General features: G+C 49.4%; 1 protein-coding gene across 2 annotated transcripts in view; it reads right to left on the bottom strand.

The window, feature by feature from the left end:
* The window catches only part of MKLN1 (muskelin 1), a 785750-nt gene that overhangs the window by 67387 nt on the left and 697838 nt on the right, over positions 1–20525 (bottom strand). For both annotated transcript variants that reach the window (XM_078677414.1, XM_078677419.1), the window contains exon 15: positions 3246–3385. In XM_078677414.1, the coding sequence (XP_078533540.1) occupies positions 3246–3385 (140 nt within the window). The remainder of the gene's footprint in view (positions 1–3245; positions 3386–20525) is intronic.

The following is a 20525-nucleotide window of genomic DNA, read 5'->3' as shown; positions in this document are numbered from 1 at the left end:
GATGTTCCTGGCTGGTTTCCTCCCCTCCCGTTAGGTCTTCGTGAGGGGTGCCTCTTTTAGTACCTCTGAACTGCAATGCCCCCATGGATCTTGCAGTCTCGTTATCCTTCTTCAGTTGGCTGAGCTTTCATCAACTGGGGCCCCGAACAACGTTTCTCCGTTGAACGGGGTGTTCAGGATGCTGTGTTGCACTTCCGGCTTGAAGCCTGAAATCTTGAGCCAGGCTTGTCACCTTTCCGTGATGCCCATCATCATGAGTCTGCTGGAGGGGTCTGCTCCATCCAGGGCAGTTTTGAGGCAAGATTTAGCCACATTCTTCCCCTCCTCGACCAGGTGTTCAGCTCTTTGCTTAAATTCCTGAGACATGTTCTTCACTAACTGGCCCAGCTCATCCATGATCTGGTACATGTGTCTATGGAGCAGCGCGTTGGAATTTGCCATGCGCCAGTGTGTTGCGGCATTCCGTTCAATTCTTCTCCCCACGAGGTCCATCCTCTTGCTTTCCTTGTCTGGAGGTGGCCCAGAAGTAGTAGGCACATTGGCCCTCTTCCTTGCCGTGGCTGCGATGATGGAGTCTGCCGAGACCGTGCCCTGAATGAAGGGTGGGTCTTTGGAGGAATGCTTATACTTTTTCTCCGTCCTGGGAGTGACTGCTTTGCAGGTTGCAGGCTCCTTGAGAGCCTCCTTCTCCTGAGCCATGACGCTCTCCAGCATGGGCAGGTACTGGCTCCTTGTTTGAATGGGAAGCAGTGTCTCTAGAAGGAAGTCTGCCTTCTGTTTCTCTTCGTCGAGTTTTACTTTGAAAACTGCAGCGGCATTCCTGATGACTGTGATGTAGACCCCAATGTCATCCGGCGCGAGGGCCTCGAGGGATATATGTCGACGTTCTCCTCCGGGCTCTCGGTGTCGACGTCTTGCCAATCTATCTCCTGAGTCTCCGAGGATGCAGACCCGAGGAGCGGCCTGCGGTCGTCGTCCCCTGCATAACCGTAGTAGGAGGCCTCCTCATCTTCTTGTACGTCGAATGCCTCAACGCTCCCCGACTGTCCTTCGACGTCGTAGTCCTCCTCCGTTATCTCGACTACCTGTGGCTTAGGTTTCGTCGGGATCATGAAGTCTTTCATCCTGGCATTGAATACTTTCTTTCGCTGCAGGATGTTTTCCATCTCGGCCTCGAGCCATCTCTTCTTTTTCTCCATTTCGGCCGCGTGTTCTGCGTCGAATGGTTCGACCGGTCTTTTCGGCGGATAGCTCTGCGCCGAGCCGATCTTCGGCGTTGAAGGTTTCGGTGCCGAGCTGGCTTTCGGGGTCCTTTGCCGGGGCCAAAGAGGTCTTCGGGTCTTTCTCCCTCGGCGTCGAACACTCCTTTTCGGGGACGTTTTTTGACATCTTTTGCTGTTCACCAGCTCTCGGCGCCGGGGAATCCTTCTCAGAGGGTCCGCTGGGCCTGTGAGTAGCTGTGGGCGCCGAAGTTTTCGGCGTCGGCGCTTTCGAGGCCTTGCCCTCGTTTTTTCTAGGCTCAGAGTCTCTCGGGTGTTTAGGGGCCGTAGAGTCTCCTACCTTGTAAGGAGTCTTCGTATTATCGGTCTCTACGACCGTGTAGCCGTCGTCTTCGGGGGCGGCGTTGTCCTCTTCTTCAGATAATATCCCCAGGTCCGAAGGGACGGTGGCTGGCCTTTGCACTGCATGCTGGCGTTGGCTACCCTCTGTCTCGCTCTAACTCGAAGAGTCTTCGGCGTGAAGACGGAGCAGGCGATGCAGTCCCTGCTCTCGTGGTCGACCGGTAGGCAAAGGTTACAAACCGGGTGCTGGTCCTTCTGCGCGTACTTGTGGTGGCAGTTACGGCAGAATTTGAAAGGAGTGTTGTCCATCTCATGCGTTCAGGGGGCCCCCTGAGCGTGCATTCTGCGATGGACGTCGAAGTTCTAGAAGATCTTCTCCTTCGTCGTCCTCTTCGATGATGTAGTCTCCTGTAGTCCTTTAATATCCTTTTCGGCCAAAAATGCGTATTTTTCTTATTCTTTCTCCAAAAATGTCTGGAGCCCTTTCGAGAACGATCCAGATCCAACCGCGGAAAAAAGAATCTGAAGATGGCGACCAAGAGTGGGAGCTTCCGCAGGAAGCGTGCCGACGTCACCGGAAATACACCAAGAGGTGAGACGCCGACGCCCACCTGGGCTACAAAAAACAAAACAAAAAACAAAGAAAAGACTACGATTTCGGACCCAACCACAAGACCGCGGAATAATGTACAGCATAGCGAATCCAGAAAGATTCACGCTGCAAAAATAGATGTTATATAAGAAAACAAATCTAAACTTTCCAGACTGCCCTCGAGTGTGTCATCACGTTGTACCATGCAATGAGGTAGCCCTTTTGAAGGTATAGAAAACAATATTTTTCTATACATTGATCACCGTTGGCGGCCACTTGTGACTTTGGTAATGCTGACACATGATAAAAGCATCTGGCATTAGCAAAACCAACTGCAGAAGCCACTATGGAGCAAGACAGAGGCAGAGCTTGAAGGAATTATAGTCATAGGGTGCCAAAAGGGAAGGCTCAGAGGAGCGATTGAAGAGTTGGAAGAAGGGAATAATAAATCAAAAACAGAGTGCAACGGGGAAGGACAGAAGAGTAACCAACATCAGACGATGGGCAGCAGCATTGAGAAAAGAGGGACAGGGGAGAAAAATGTTTAACAAAAAAAAAAGCTGAGCGGGATACTGGGCGAGAGAAGCAACACATGAGAGAGCAGGCTGGATGGGCCTGTGAACAGGGAAGCAGTACCCAGAAGAGGGAGGAGAGAGCAGGAAAACACATACACTTTCATTCAATTCTGAAGCAAATGAAAAAATTATTTCCTGAATGAAAGTAGTGGATGATAAAGAAGCTACACTTCAGGATGGGGACAAACACAAAAGGAGAAAGGAGAGCAATCGAATTAGAGGCAAACAAACGAAATTGATGGGAAATCCAACCATTGATATGCAATGGGATGACGGATTACCCACTGTAATTACTGGTATTACCCACAATAGATCTTTTGACAAAAGACAACTACAATCTGTCTGTAGACGAGACTTAAACATCAAAACATGCAGTCGATCAGACGGTGCTACTGAATATTTTTTCACAACTGCCATTTTGGTGAATATTTACAACAAATATTAGTGCTTTGTGTTTTGACATGGCTATAAAAAAAAAGCAACAACTAAAAAAAAAAAAGTACTGTAATACTGCACCTGTGTTTCCGAATAAGATATTTGCAGTGCCTCAGCAAGTATTCCTTGGAGGGTCGACAGAGCTTCAGAGACCAGAAGTCATCCAATCTCATTTTTGGAGAACAGGATTTTCCGGGATTGCCGCCAAACAGATAATGAACCTGCAGTGAGCAAATGCCTTCATTAATATTGAAAATGCACTGAAATATAATTGTCATGAGCAGAATTAAATGGGCTGCGCCAACAAAACCTCTAAATATGTAGAGCTTTCTTCCATTTCTACCAGAGCAAACTCATTAAAATACATCCTCATTTTGGATGCGTTACTTGAAAACCTAGTATACTTATCCGCCATTTTAACCATCTGAATATGCAAGAATGGTCAGCAAGCTTTAACAAAGCATGTGTAGTTTGCCAAACAGTTGATGATGTCATTTAACAATGACTGACTTTCTGTAGAAAACTAATGTAATCCATAAAGCAACAATGCCTATATAACAGTTTATTACATAGAGGGGCTTCCACAAAAATAGTTTCTCTAACAGTGAAGTTCTTAATTTGCCATAAAACAAGAAAAACAGCTATTCTTAAATGGAAACAAAGATTCAAAATAGATCTAAATGTATTCCCTTTCCTATGCCATGTAGTAGCCATCACTATTGATGTTTTTGTTTTGGGCTTTTCACGAGTTGTGAATATTTTTACAGTGTAACTTACCAAATTGTGATGCAAGGAGATGGATATTGTGGGAATAGGGACAGCAACTAAAAGATGCATAGCAAAAAAAACGCTGCCACATTGAAACATTTGAAAAATCGGAAGTTTCCAACTAATTTTACTGAAAAAATCTCTTCACAAAGGAAGATGTCTGCCTGCTGAACAGCACAACAAACAAGCCTGAAAACTCTGAGTGGACCCCCATTTCGTTCAATTCTCCAACACCTGAAGCAGCCCAAAGTTACTGAAATGAAAGCAGAAAAAAACATAGGTTCCCCAATTGCCATCATCTGAAGCCATAATGTAGCCACAGGCTTCTCGCAGAAATGCACTAACTACCTAGATTGACTCACATCCCGCATGGAAAACCCAGTTGCGTTTCCTGCTAAAGGGAGTGAGGAATTGATGCACTGTTTCACCAACCTAGAGAATTATCAGTGTTGAAACTTAACCTCCTGAAAGCACAGCATTCATCTCTACCTATATCAGTTAGATTAACATTTTAATTAGACTAATTTACCTGGTGTCCAAGTTTTCTTCTCTGTGGTTTCCCTATTTAGTTAGGCAATTAGGTCTCTATTTACCATAGTTAGAGAATGGGACAGCTGTACAAGATTTGGATCCCCTCTACGCTGATGAATTGCATACATTCGTGGGCTGGCCAGAGTGTTCTGGTCTACAGACTAAATCCATGGTACACTTATTTAGGACTTCTCAGGAATGTGGCCTGATTTGGCCAAGTCCAGTGTCTATCCAACATAGGGGAGCAGAGAGATGGTGGCATCTCCCAGTTAGAACTTAAAATTACACAGGTGGGATTTCTTTACAGGGGCGAGTTTATTGCAGTGTCTGAGTCTTAATGTCAGTCCAAAAACATGGCTAGGCCTTCACACAGGGGAGCTCTCTGTCTGAGTCTGGGGGAAAGCCATTTCAAAATTATCTCTCTCCCCAACTTTCTAACAGGCACTATTAATGGATTAAAGAGATTTTGCCTGCATAAAAAGGGTCCCGCAGGTGTCCAGGACCATGTGTTTCAAATCGAAATGTAATGATAGTCTTGGGTGTTTTCTTCTCCTACAAGCATCACGACTGGTGGTTAATGACTGTCTATTTTGGGTGGGGTCCAGCCCAGCATCATTCTAACTGTGGGACTGGACATCAGCCCAACCCCGCCTATGGGCACACTAATCGTGACCTACTAGCAGTACATAATTCTTTGGGTCGCAGCGATGGCTCTAGGACTCTACATCTCCCACCAGCCGCTGCGCCTCTGGTGGTGGTCCTAAAGAATGTACCGCTTCAACAAGAGGGGCAAACGGAATCCACTGAGCAGTCAGTGGCTAAAACTATGCACTGGCTTAGTGCTCAATTGAAGGTAGATGGGGTTCCGGGGTGGGATATCTGCAACCAAATGATTATGGCTAGACGTGTATCCTGGGTTGGACACTCCAACAAGGAAGGGTGGGGTGACTGTGTAGTTGCCAACTTCAATAATGCCCATGTCGTTAGATTCCTATTGGGTCACTTGTGGAGTAGAAATCAATGGCATCCATCCGGGAAAATTTTTCTTTTGCCTTTGGGTTTTTTCTATAGACCGAATCACCTTTTTCCGCAAGTGGGCAGAAGCAGCCTAGCACCACAAAGACCTATAGGTGGCCCCCTTGATCTTAACCTTGCTAATAGATTTGCTGCCTTGTCTGGTTTAGACGCTTGCGACTGACTGTCCCCTGTAGTCTTACCTGTGACAGAGGCTCAAACTAGCCGACCTGCACCTTTTGCTGTGATCGCCTTAAGCCCTCAGCTGGTTACATGCGAGGGGTCTGAGAATTCCGAGGCCCTGATACTGTTTGATCGGGGAGAAGGTATTGATACGAGTACAGTAAGCATGCTATCATGGAACATTGGTGGCTTATTACCGAAAACTACTACTTCTGATTTACAACTGATCCACCAAGCACTCCAATTATTAATTACAGTCCACAGTTTATATTCTCTTTGTTCTTCAAGTTTTCTTTTCTTTATTCTTTGATCTTCTTCTTCCAAAATAATATTTTCAAAAGAGCCAACACGTGTTTAGTCTTAGCCAGTCCTTGACATACAGACTTCTTCAGGGCTGTAAATAATTACAATAGTCTTAATTTTAACCTTAATTCGGTTAATAATATGTACAACAGACTCTTGCAATGGTCAAGTCTTTGCCTTTAAGAAAACCACAGAGCTACTGTGGAATATAGTATAGACATAATAGACAGACCCTAGTGCCAAGGAAGAAACTAAAGTCACCGTAGTGAAATGAAATATAGTTGCCAAGCGGGCAGGACCCAATTATAAATCCCAAGAATTGAGTAATAACCAGTAAATCCTGGCTTGTACGACCTACCCCTATGAGGTCCAATTTAAATTCTATACGATAGGTCCTCTGCACAAGATTCCAATTCAACGTATAGCTACAACGAAAAAACATCGGAAAAAACGACCCCAATCATAGACTATATCTCTTGAATCCAGTTATTACCATATCTCACAGATTATACTAAATATCTCCATTGGCTCACCTTATTCTCAATTAAGTATAGTCTTGTAGCACGATTTCTGTTTTCAGCAATAATAGTCAGATATCTGTCCATCAGGTACGTTATTCTAGAACAACGAAATATAATAGATATACCACTATTGACACTAAGCATCGAACTTAATCTTATTTTCGGTCATAAAACTAATCTCATTCATTACCTGTAAATGTTTTCATATCGGGAACCCGCAGTAAGTGTTAATCTTGGTCCATTGTTCTGTAAAATGTAAGTATAGCCAAACTCAGTATTCCATTAATGATTAATTCGGAATATTGCCCTATTCGAGTATCACTCACCGTGTATCCGGAGTGCACCTCGATAATATTTTAGCGTGCTACATTGACGCCATCTTGTAATGGCTTTTTGTAGTCTTCAACTTTAGGCGCCATCTTTGCCTAGTGTTTCGATAAGTGCGGGGGATTTTATTTGAACTTTTGAACCCCTTGGCCTAGAAGACGCTAGTCTTACTAGCGATGATGCGAGTTGGGGTTTTCCGTCTTTAACGCTCCCCCAAACTAATAAATGGACGGAGGCAGTATTACAATTAAAAAGATTGACAATGTAGGGTGGGCTCAAGCTGTCAATGGGAGAACAAAATCGGATGGTAAAGGTAATCCAACTTTTAATAATGGGAGAAGAAGCAGCAGGATTGACTACTTTCTTATTAACCTAGAATTGTGGTCAAGATTAAAGGATATGGAGGTTTTAAATAGACCAGAGAGTGATCATGACTCATTGTCATTGACCCTAGAGGTTAAGGGCCGCCCACTGGGGAGGGGCAGCACGGAGATTGCTACGGCAGATGTTGTATGTCTCTCGACTGCCGAAGACTAAAATGGGCACAGGAATCTGAGGATGAGGGCACTATGGCACAGATAAGGTCCACTCTTGAAGAGTCTCTTGCAGCCCTATCCCATCTTGACTCCAACGAGGCTAGCCTTACAATCCTTACAGAAGCCCATGAGTTCCTGTTTATGAAGCTGAAAAGCTATTTTACAAAAAATATAAAAAGATCTAATGTGCTCCCCATCCATAACGCCGCAAAATGGCATGATGGGGCATGCAGTTTTTAGCAACAACATATATCCAGGCATTAACAAAGTAGACAACTGGCAAGAGTAGATCAAAAAAACACAAGTAAAAAATATACTAACACATAATCATGATGTCATGAAATTTAATAATACTGATAAAAACGATGGGCATATTCAAGTACATACTCATAATAATAAAAGATATACACAATAATAAAAAGAGAATTTCACATTCAATTATTATGTTCTTTAAAAGTTAGTGAGGGGAGATAGACTGAAATAAGTTCCCCAGCTGATTGGAGAAATTGATGTCCGTCTGCCAACGCGTTTCGACACCAGAGTGTCTTCGTCAGGACAATATCAGCATATATCACTCGAGGATAGTTCTGTGTTCCTTCGTGTGTTCATTCACTACAACTCGTTCTGGGTGAAACCGGAACTGCATTTCATGTTCTGTTTCTTATATTACTTCACTATCGTGTAGTATGTTGTTGTATTGGTTTCCGTGATAGTGAAGCGACTTCTTGCTTTAAAACAATTTTTTGTTCAGGTATTCCTTAGTTAAAAACAGGGCCGCCTATAGTGATATTCAGTGGCGCTTGTACGGGTATTCCCACGTATTCTTTGTTTGAAGGCCAGAATTACTTTCTTAGTTAAAAACAGGGCCGCCTATAATTATATTCAGTGGCGTTTGTACGGTCATTCCCACGTATTCTTTGTTTGGAGGCCAAGATTACTTTCTCATAAGCGCCCACATTCTTTGAAAGGCGTCACAGATGTCGGAAAACTCCAGTTGTAGCGGCGCTCGAGAAGATTATTAACTTCACGGCAGTAGGTTCCCGTCGTCGAACCTGCTATAGGTGAAATATCACAGCGTCTATGATGGCGGCGAAGGGATGAAAAGGAACAGGACCTGTTCCTTTTCATCCCTTCGCCGCCATCATAGACGCTGTGATATTTCACCTATAGCAGGTTCGACGACGGGAACCTACTGCCGTGAAGTTAATAATCTTCTCGAGCGCCGCTACAACTGGAGTTTTCCGACATCTGTGACGCCTTTCAAAGAATGTGGGCGCTTATGAGAAAGTAATCTTGGCCTCCAAACAAAGAATACGTGGGAATGACCGTACAAACGCCACTGAATATAATTATAGGCGGCCCTGTTTTTAACTAAGAAAGTAATTCTGGCCTTCAAACAAAGAATACGTGGGAATACCCGTACAAGCGCCACTGAATATCACTATAGGCGGCCCTGTTTTTAACTAAGGAATACCTGAACAAAAAATTGTTTTAAAGCAAGAAGTCGCTTCACTATCACGGAAACCAATACAACAACATACTACACGATAGTGAAGTAATATAAGAAACAGAACATGAAATGCAGTTCCGGTTTCACCCAGAACGAGTTGTAGTGAATGAACACACGAAGGAACACAGAACTATCCTCGAGTGATATATGCTGATATTGTCCTGACGAAGACACTCTGGTGTCGAAACGCGTTGGCAGACGGACATCAATTTCTCCAATCAGCTGGGGAACTTATTTCAGTCTATCTCCCCTCACTAACTTTTAAAGAACATAATAATTGAATGTGAAATTCTCTTTTTATTATTGTGTATATCTTTTATTATTATGAGTATGTACTTGAATATGCCCATCGTTTTTATCAGTATTATTAAATTTCATGACATCATGATTATGTGTTAGTATATTTTTTACTTGTGTTTTTTTGATCTACTCTTGCCAGTTGTCTACTTTGTTAATGCCTGGATATATGTTGTTGCTAAAAATTGCTTTGCCCTGATCCAGGATTTTGATCTCACTCAGGGGGTCCTTGTTTTATGCCATAATGATGGGGCATGCAGGATAGCTTTCAGACAATTGTCCCAAGTAATAAGGGTGGTATCTACGCAGGAGATAAGGGAACTCAGGGCAGATTACAAGGCCACTCAATTTAAGGCAAAAAAGGCCTATGATGAAAATAGATGGAGGGACCTCCTAGACGCAATCAATGGGAAAAATTGGTGTTGGTTCCGGCACTTAATAAAATGGGGCAATGGTAGTGCTGGCCCGGCTCCTGCTAATAACGTTCCCCCAGAAGTATGGGTCGCACACTATCAGGCCCAATATTCATCACCCAAAGAAAGCACTGGGCACCAGCCCTGAGCAGAGACGGACTCAGTCCTATCCTTTCCACTAGGGGAAATTGAGAGAGTTCTTGATGGAGTTGCTGCAGGCAGAGCACCTGGACCGGATTGTATTCCGGTGGATATATATGAATCAGATCGGGAGAACTGGCTAAAATATATCCATGTGCTTGTAAATGGCTTGGCTAGAGACGCCCCCATTCAAGAATCCTGGTGTGGGGCTGAAATAATCCCCATTTATAACAAGCATTTACAATGCAATGGTTTCGCCTTTGGAAAAGTTTGAGCTATTGGCATTGTAAATGAAAAAATTTGTATATATGTATTCGTTTTGAAAACAGATAAATAAATGGCATTCTCATTTACATTGCCATTAGCAGTATGTGTTTGCAAATGCATTTTAGGTAAACATGTTGAAAGGAAAACATAGGGTGAACCCCTTTTTGAAAGCACAAGATACAAGCCCAACCTTTGATCCAAACTTCAGTGTCTTGCTTTCAGGTAGTGAATAACTGGCAGCCACATCCATTTGGAGCGGGGGTGTTGCGTAAGTGAGGAGCTGCAGTATGGCCCGCGTGACGGACTCCACTGGAAATCTTGATGAGCGCAGATGTAAATGTAAATGTACAGGAATTTATATAGCGCAAATCACCAAGCGGTTTCTAAGCGCTTGCTTAGGGAACCCGTCCTGGTATTCCCCTGTGAGATAACCCCGGCAGGGTATCCGCAAGGTGAAAGCCAGGCATCCCGCCGCGAGGGGCCGTTGTGGAGATTAAGCAAGCTATTGCCCAGAGTCGCAGAGTGTGAACCCGTGAATCGAGTAGGCACCGGAGCGAGAATTGTCGAGTCCATGGACATTTTAGGACTCAAGACCCCGCCGAGCCGGGAATTGAACCCTGGTCCTGGGCTGACCTCTGCTTCCAGGTCTGCCTCCTCTAACCTGTGAACCACACTTCTCCAATGATTCAGATGCCTATTTAAATCTTATGATCTGTTCCCATGGTAGCCCAGTCAGTTTCTCCTCTCCTGCTATTTAGAGGCACACTCCCCAAACCCACTTGCTGGCAACCGTGGAAAGGTTTTGCAATATGCCGCTTTTCAAGCACCAAATAACATTGTTTAATGCGCATAGACCCCTCCCTCCACACATGAGTACTGAAATATCTATGGTCAGAAGGGTGGGATGGGTAGGGCGCACTCCCAAAACTTCAACCGGTGAATGTGTACTGGTCAATTTTAGGAATCCACACATCACAGACTACATATGCAACTGGAACCTAGCTAACGTTGGCACAAAGATAGTAGTCAGACCCCTCTCCCATTTTTACCCCAGCAATCAACTGAGAAACCCAGACGAGGGCTGGTCCCTCGTCCCCCACCACCGAGTGGCGAGAGGTGGGAGGATCTGGGATGGCCAGCAACTATTTGCTCACAATCAGATCCCATGGTATAATAGGTTCAGCGGCTTGGACCAGGTCGACTGACTCATTAGGGTCGACAAGGTCACACAGGATGATGCCCAGTCGCTCTCAGTGGATGTTGAAGTTGGGCGAATTATGGTGGAGAGAGACAAGGCATACGAGCTGTCTGGAGCACATAATCCCCCCAATAGAGAACTCGAGGAATGGTATTATGTATGCTTTGGTGAAGAGTGCAGTGGGGTATAGAGGCATAGAGAGGAGTGAGTACAGTGGTGCAGAATAGAGCGCAGTTGCGTAGAGTGCATTGGCACAGAGCAAAGTGATGTAGAGTGGAGCGGTATTGAGTATAGTCAAGTACAGTACAGTGGCGGAGAATTCAGTAGGGTAGAGTAGGTTGTTTCAGAGTGGAGTGAAGTGGTGCGGAGTGGTGCAGAGTAGAGTGCAGAGCTGTACAGTGGCTTGGAGTGTAATATCGTAAAGTTGTGTAGAGTGCAGTGATGCAAAGTAGAATGCAATGGCATAGAGTACAGTGTCGCAGAGTAGAGTAGCGTAAAGCGGAGTTGAGTGGGGTAAAGTAGTGGCATAGAGTGCATTGGCAAAGAGCACCGAAGGGCAGAGTAAAGAGGCACAGAGGATTGCAGAGTGTGGTAAAGTGCAGTGGTGCAGAGTGCAGTGGTGTGGAGTGGCACAGAGTAAAGTAGAGTTGGGTGGAGCAGAGTAGAGTGCCGCAGAGTAGAGTAGGGTGGCACAGAGTAGAGTGGAGTGGGGTAAAGTGGAGTATGCATGGTGTGGTAGCACACTGCCACTACATAGAACACATTTTCAACTGAAATGACCATTACATTTGAACAGACATACAGTTTAACTAAAAAAACTATACAGCCTACAAACGATAATGTGTAGAAATGGCATCTCCTGGTGTATTGGTTTGTTTTGATCACATTAAAGTATTTGTTTCCAACATACTTCAGAATTAGTAAATAAAATTGCTTCATTTGTGCCCAATTCTGATGCACAAGTTACTACTTGTGTAACGATATATCTGTAAGAGACATTAGTTAGTATTAGATTCCTTACCTTAGAATATCCCCAGGCGTCAGACTGGATCCGGAATTTTTTGCGTAGCAGTACCCTTGCGCGTCGGTAGGCGTCGTCTGCGGCTCCGCGTCCGTCTTCGGCGTCGTGGGCACCGTGATGACGTCGTCGGAGTACTTAGACGCCGCCTCGGCGTGCTGACGTCAGTTCTTAGACACAGCTTTTCCGCGCCAGAAACGCAGAGCCATGTTAAAAACCAACACTGGTGCCATTGAAACTAGGGCCCTGAAAGGGGACAATCCTAACCCTAGATATTGGTTCGCAGAACGGGGAGGATGGGTGGGTCGGTAAGGAATCTAATACTAACTAATGTATCTTACAGATATATCGTTACACAAGTAGTAACTTGTGCATCTGAAAGAGACACGTTAGTATTAGATTCCTTACCTTAGAATAGATACCCCAGCAATACCAACCCCGGTGGTGGGTCTGCGAACCAATAATCACACCAGACAGTCCTGGAGGACGGAACGGCCAAAGAAGCCATCCCTCCGGACTTGGCTGTCCAGGCAGTAGTGTCTTGCAAACGTGTGCAGCGATGCCCACGTAGCTGCCTGACAGATGTCTTGTAAGGGCACACCTCTGCCCAGGGCAGTGGTAGTCGCCGTCGCTCGGGTAGAATGAGCCCGCAGTCCAACCGGGGGCTCCTTCCTAGCCAAGGAGTAGCATGCCTGGATACACAGGATGATCCACCGGGAGATGGTCCTCTTGTGCACCACTTTCCCCTTCTTAGCGCCCACGTAACCAACAAAGAGTTGGTCATCCACCCGGAACTGGCGTGTGCGATCCAAGTAGAATGAGAGCGCACGTTTTGGGTCCAGACGGTGGAGCCGCTCTTCCTCTTTAGAGGGATGCGGTGGCGGGAAGAAGGTTGGCAAGGTGATAGACTGCCCGATGTGAAAGGCCGTGACAACCTTGGGCAGGAAAGAAGGTTTGGTACGAAGCACCACTTTGTCCGGATGGACAGAAAGGAAAGGTGGAGTACAAGAAAGAGCCTGGAGCTCACTCACTCTCCTGGCAGAAGTGATGGCAACCAGGAAAGCACTTGCGACGAAAAGCGTCTCCGAGCGAGTGACGCCTTGGAAATTCCAACGCGCAGAACTGATGACATTGCGCGTTCTCTTCGGTGGCGAATAGATCTAACCAAGGCTCTCCCCATTGCTGAAAGAGGCCTTGCGCCACGTCCGAGTTCAGACGCCATTCGTGATCCATCATGCACCAACGGCTGAGCTCGTCCGCCCTGGCGTTCAGAGAACCCGCCAGTTGTTGAGCCACCAGGGTCACGCCCTGGCGTTCCAGCCATTGCCAAAGGCGAAGAGCCTCTTGACAAAGGATCCACGACCCCACCCCGCCTTGTTTGTTGCAGTACCACATGGCGGTGGTGTTGTCCGTGAACACCTGCACTACACTCCCCGAACAGAGGGGAGGAATGCCTTCAGTGCCAGACGAATCGCCCTGAGCTCCAACAGGTTGATGTGGAGCCGGGTCTCCGCCGGAGACCAGAGGCCTCTGATCTCCGCCTCTCCCAAGTGGCCTCCCCAGCCCTGGAGGGACGCGTCCGTCACAACTACGTGCTCCGGTTGGGGAAGGGAGAGGGATCTGCCGCTGACCCAATCGCGGTCCGTAAGCCACCACTGCAGCTGTCTCGCAGTGCCCTCCGAGATCAGGACGTGGTCGGTTAGGTTGCCCTGATGCTGGGCTCACTGAAACTTCAGGTCCCACTGCAGAGCCCGCATCCGCCACCTGGCGTGATGCACCAGTAGGATGCAGGAGGCCATCAGCCCCAGAAGCCGCAGCGTCAACCTGACCGAAACCCGGGATAATGGCTGAAAGATGGGAATCAGAGCCTGAATATCCCGGACCCGCTGTTCGGGCGGATAAACCCGAAACCGCGCCGAGTCCAGAACCGCTCCGATGAAGAGGAGCTTCTGAGAGGGACACAGGTGTGACTTCGGCACATTGATGGAGAACCCCAGCAGGTGCAGGAGGTCTGTCGTCGTCTGGAGGTAGCTGACGACTGTCTGGGGCGAGCCCATCTTCAACAACCAGTCGTCGAGGTAGGGGAAGACTGAAACCCCTAACCTGCGCAGATGAGCTGCGACCACCGCCATCACCTTCGTGAACACCCGTGGGGCGCTGGTAAGCCGAAGGGGAGCACAGTAAATTGAAAGTGCTCGTGGCCCACCATGAACCGCAGGTAGCGCCGGTGGGCAGGCAGGACGGGGATATGAAAGTAAGCGTCCTGCAAGTCCAATGCTACCATCCAGTCTCCTGGGTCCAGGGCAGCCAGGACCTGAGCCAGTGTCAGCATCTTGAACTTCTCCTTCCGGAGGAAGCCGTTGACGTTCCGTAGGTCCAAGATAGGGCGTAGGCCCCCTTTGCCCTTCTTGGGTACCAGAAAGTAGTGGGAGTAGCAACCACACCCTACTTCCGGCCCAGGAACACGCTCGATGGCCCCCTTGGCCAAGAGGGCCGTAACTTCCTCCTGCAGAAGTCGCAAGTGATCCCCCGATACACGGTGGTTCTGCGGTGGCATGGCTGGAGGAGTCGCCTCGAAGGGGAGGGAGTAGCCCCTTCGGACGATCTGCAGCACCCACCTGTCCGACTTGACAGTGCGCCAGTGGAGGTGGTGATGGCGAATCCTGCCTCCCACTGGCGTCACATGGGCCTGAAAGCACGGACTAGGAGGGTTTTGAGGCGGATGCTGCGGGGGAAGGTGTGGACTGACCTCGCCGCTGCCCCCGACCGCCTGGACGGCGGTTCCCACGGCCGCCACCGCGTTGGGTATTGCCCTGCGGTGCGTGGCTGGCACGTGTGTGGGCGCACCCCTTCCGTGGCCACGAAAGGAGTGATAGGCAGCCGATTGCTGGCGTTGGCCCGAGAGGCCTAAGGACTTGGCCGTAGCCCTGGAGTCCTTAAAACGCTCAAGCGCATGGTCTGCCTTGTCGCCAAAGAGGCGACGGCCATCGAACGGCATGTCCATGAGCGTGCTCTGAACATCTGCCGAGAAGTTGGCGGACCTCAGCCAGGCGTGGCGTCTGACCGCCACCGTCGTTGCCATCGCTCTACCCAGCGAGTCAGTGGTATCCAGCCCACACCGGATGGAATACTTGGCTGCATCCCGGCCCTCCACAAGGGCTTGGCCGAGTTTGGCCCGTACCTCCAACGGACACTCTGGCAGCACTTCCGCGACCTTATCCCACACAGAGTGGGTGTAACGTCCCAAGAGGCAGGAGGTGTTGGAAGACCGCAGGCCTAAACTAATGGATGAGAAGATCTTCTTCCCATACTGGTCATACCTCTTGGATTCCCGATCCGGCGGGGCCGACGGGAATGCAGTTTGGGAATTGGAGGCCTGGATGACCAGGCTCTCGGGGGTAGGGTGGGAGGACCGAAAACATGGGTCGCCCAGGGCTGGGCGGTGGCGTCTGGCCACGTTCCTATCTACGGGCGAACCCGTAGCGGGCTTGGACCAAGTGCCCAGAAGAACGTCAGTCAAGGCCTCAAAGGGCAGCAGAGGCTTGGCCGAGCTTGACTGCGGTTTAAGGACCTCAGTGAGGAGGTTAGTCCTCACGGCCGCGACGGGGAGCTCAAGGCCCAAGGCCTTGGCAGCCCTCATCAGCACCACACTATATGTTGCCCCCTCCTCCGAAGCCACGGTAGGAGGGGAGACAAACCCAGTGTCTGGAGAGGTGTCCAGGCCACTGGCCTCCCCAAGGTCTCCTGTCCAGTCCTCATGAGACTGACACTCCCTGGTCAGAGGGTCCTCAGACCCCTCCCAGTCCTCTCCTTCACCCATCTCCTGAAATTCAGGGTCATCAACCAATGGGGCCTGTTTATAAAAGTGAAATTCACCCAACGGCGTCTGTAGCGGCGCCCAACGGGGCCGTCCCGACGGCCGAACAGGAACGGAAGGAGGACCGGGGTCGGCGCCGCCCGAGGACGGCGCCGGAGGCGACACCTGAGGGTCCGACGCCGGGGAGGCCGTCAGATCCACCGGCGACGAACCAGATCCCGAAGGAGGGCCAGCGGTGTCCTGCGGCGCCGGGCCCGAAGGCGCCGGCGGCATCGGAACAACTGGACCCCTCGGCGCCGGGCCCGAAGGCGCCGGCGGCGTCGGGATAACGGGGACCTGAGGCGCCGGGCCCGAAGGCATCGGCGGCGGCGGGGCCGAAGCACTCGACGGCGTCGGGGCCGGAGCCGCCGACCCGCTAGGGCTCCCAGACGGCTCCGCTGGGCCCGGAGGCGCCGCGGAGCCCGTCGGAGGAGAGAGTTTCCTCATGGCCATGAGGAAGTGCTCGATCTCCTCCGGCGACGCGTTCAGCCCAGGGACCGGAGGGTGTGGAGCTGTACGCGGCGCCCGCGACTCCGACGGAGCCGCGTGGGTGGTGTCACCCGAACCCCCGGCCGCATCGCGCGAGCGTCGGGGAGAGTCCGAGGAGCGATGACGCCGCTTGGACTTCTTGTGCCGCTTACCTGACGACGACTTCGACCCGGAGGAGTGCGGCCTACTCTCGGAGCTGTGGTGGCTCCGGGCCCGCGACCTGTCCCTCGACCTCCCATGGGATCGGGACCTCTCACGGCGCGGGGCCGACTGCCGGAGTTCGAGGCGCCTACGGGACCGCTCCCGCCTGGCTTTCGAAGAGAGGGCCCGGCAGTCGGAGCAGGCCTTGTCGTCGTGGTCGACGCCCAAACACGACAAACACACACGGTGAGGATCCGTGACCAACATCAGCCGGTCGCAATCGTCACAATGCTTGAAGCCGGGCATCCCTATCGGCACCGTTTCGGAGTCGAGAGACTTCGAAATAGCAATCAAAAAGGATCAAAAAGTTAGTCAAAATTGACTAGGGTTACTGCTTTTTCCAGATCTGCGCTAGCTGGCGCGGAAAAAAGAAGAACTGACGTCAGCACGCGGAGGCGGCGTCTAAGTACTCCGACGACGTCATCACGGCGCCCACGACGCCGACGACGGACGCGGAGCCGCAGACGACGCCTACCGACGCGCAAGGGTATTGCTACGCAAAAATTTCCGGATCCAGTCTGACGCCTGGGGATATTCTAAGGTAAGGAATCTAATACTAACGTGTCTCTTTCAGATATATTCTGCAATACTTGCACAGTTCATTTAAACGTTGTATGCTAGGGGTTAAAATGTTTCTACCCTCAGTATCCAGCAAGATTGTCACATAAATCCTCTCAACTGTGAAGTTGGGGAAAGAAAAGCAAACTCCGAACTTTCTCAGACGACAGAGCCTGGCATTTGACCTCTGTCTTTGAATGCACAGCAAATTTGAAGATACGATTTACTGGCCAGTTTACAGAAAGGAGCACTCGTGGATGACTACAAAGAGAGGTAGTGTGAAAAGGCTTTGCTCCTTATCACTACCAATAATACACCACCACCAACGCTATCATCCTCAATACCACAACCATCAACAATAAAGGAACCAACTTCACCACCAATAACACCATCCTCAATACCACCAACATCAACATTAAAGGAACCAATACCACAACCAATAAAATCATATTACCAATGACACCCCACCACCAATACCACCATACTCAATGCAAATATCATCAATACTAAAGGAACCAATACCACAACCAATAATATCACCACACCATCAATACCATCACCATAAAGAAAACATCAATACCATTATCCTCAATGCCACCAATATCTTTACAACAACCTAACAATATCACCACTACCAATAACACACCACAAGCGCCAATACCATCATCCTCAATGTCACCAATATCAATACTAAAGGAACCAACACCACCTCCAATAATATTACACTGTCAATAACACACAACACCAATACCACCAACATCAACACAAAAGGAACCAATACCACTACCACCACCAATAATATCACACTGCCAATAACTCACCACCACCAATATCATCTTTGTCAATACCACCAACATTAATACTAAAGGAGCCAATACCAATGCCACAACCAATATTAACACTACCAATAACACACCACCATCAACACTAAAGGTACCAATACCACTAGCACAACCAATAATATCACACTGCCAATCACACGCCACTATCAATGCTCAGGGCCGGCTTTAGGGCAGTGCGACCGCAGTGTTGACCTCAGGTGTGGGCACTGTTTTGGCAATTATGTACAGTTTAAAAGAAGCTGATGCAGAGTTCCTTGTGTGTCCAAATCTGGCAGATTTGGCTCACCATATGGTAGCACAGAGGGTTAATATGCCTGCTGCTGTGTTTAAAGTAATTGGCAGAGTGGGTCAGTAAAGCCAGCCTTTACCAGCGCTTTAAATCAAATGAAATGTATGCAAGAGAGGGGCTATGGAGAGACGAGGGGCCCTTTTCGCCGGGTGTTAGTGATGGAATCTGAGGAGGAGGGCGCTAAAAAACAGAGTGTCGCATCGGGCGCCAGCTGCGCTAAAGCCGGCCCTGTCAATGCTGAAGCAAACAATGCCACAACTACCAAGCACTGGCAAAGCCAATATGCTGGGCTCTTACTTTTAACAGTAATATAACGCGAGCAGCACTGCTCTTTTATATTTCTCCTGCGTGTCTAGTGCCGTACGCCCCTCATTCCCCGTGCTTTGGTCTCGCTGTGGGAAGAGTGGGTCGGCCCATGGCTCACTCAGAGGGCTCTATGTCGTGAGGTGGGGCGGTCCGCGGAGGGCGGTGCGGGGTCTGATTGCTAATGTGAGTGTATGGGGTGGGGCCGAGGGTTGAAGTAAAAGAACAGGTGTGGAGCGGTGCAAAGGAATGCTGCCAGGTGGGCTATCGGTGGATATAGGGGCACTTTGATGGGTAGCTGCACTCTAGCTGGGTAAGGGCCCTGTCGATAGGCGGGGGCCCTCGGGGTGGGTAGCTGTGCCAGGTCGCTGGTGGTGGTTAGGGGCAGAGCAAGTGAGCACTCGGGTGTGGTCTTGCTTGGGTAGGCTAGGCGCGCGCTGAGATGTGGTGAGGCGCGCCCCCAGCGAGGGCTAGTGACCCTCTTGGCGACAATGCCCTCATGGTGGACCTCTCCAGGGCTCCGTACTCAACACCTCCAGGAGTTTCAAGGTGAAGTGTAGAGGCTTCAGGTGTTGCCACCCGACAAAGGTGAGTCCGTCATCTTTCGTCATGACGGTCTCCCCGTAGACAGGGGCATCTCCTTCCGCCATGGCCTCCCGGTAACACGAACAGATCAACCAGAAACAACCCCTAAACTGATCACAAGGCAGCGCCTCGACGCCACCTCCAGCCCCCAGCAGCGCTGTGCTTGAGGTCAACGAGCACGGAAGTGGGCGAGAGCGAAACTCCGAGGCGAAAGTGAAAGCAGCAGCTCCCTGAGGTGCCCTGCCCAGGAAGGAGGAGCTGTGGCCGCCTAAGCTGTAGGGCGAGGGTGGTGTAAACACCCCGCGACACAAGATGCAGCTCCCAGCCCAGTGCGACGCCTCCCTTTGACAAAACAAATAACAAAACTTGTCACTTCCACCCACAATGCGCATTCGTCTTGATTCCTGCAGAGGCTCGGCACTCTGTTGTTGCCCGGAAATAATTCAATTGTTTTATTATTATTTCATTTTCAGCGTGTTTTTTAAAATGGCACTTCCACCCCCTTTTAGCGTTGTATGACGCAAATCTCAAACATGCAAATGTAGTAGTTTTGGAAGGAGAAACCGTACCTGTAATACCAGCCTGAGAAGAAGCATTTACAAGTGGTACGGGCACACGGAGAGCGGGAGGGGGGGGGGGCAGGGGCGGGAACGGCCACACAGAGAGCGGGAGGGGGGTCGGGAACGGGATAAATATTAAAAAATGCTGCTTACCTGATCAGCGGCCTCAGTGCACAGCCCACCCCTGCAAACGACACGGTGGAAATGGAGAAAACATGACGAGCCAAAAAAAACAAGTCAGGTCCCGGGCCGGCCAGCCAATCACAGCGCGGCCCGGGGAATGACGTCAAGGGGGTGTCCCGGGCCGGCAGCCAATCACAGCGCGGCCCAGGACAAAGGGGCGGGACTTAAAAAAAGACCGAGAAACGCCCCATAATCGCGTTTTCACGGGGAAAGCGTGATTGACGCTGATGTTTTCCAATGGCTAGCCTCCATTTATGGAGCTAGCCAATGGGAGACAGAGGCGGAACCAAAGCCCCATATGTAGGATCATGAGATTTCGCCCTGGGCGGAGCAACTGCTACGCAGTTGCAACGGCCAGGGCGAAACCTAAAAAGGGGGAAAACGCCTGTCCATCTAATTACAGGCCCATAAGCCTTATAGACACTCTTCAAAAAATTGTGGCGAAATTAGTGCTAAGTAGGGTAAACA

The sequence above is a fragment of the Lissotriton helveticus genome, chromosome 1_1 (assembly GCF_964261635.1).
Source record: "Lissotriton helveticus chromosome 1_1, aLisHel1.1, whole genome shotgun sequence".
NCBI lineage: Eukaryota > Metazoa > Chordata > Amphibia > Caudata > Salamandridae > Lissotriton > Lissotriton helveticus.
This window is presented reverse-complemented; position numbering and strand designations above follow the sequence as displayed.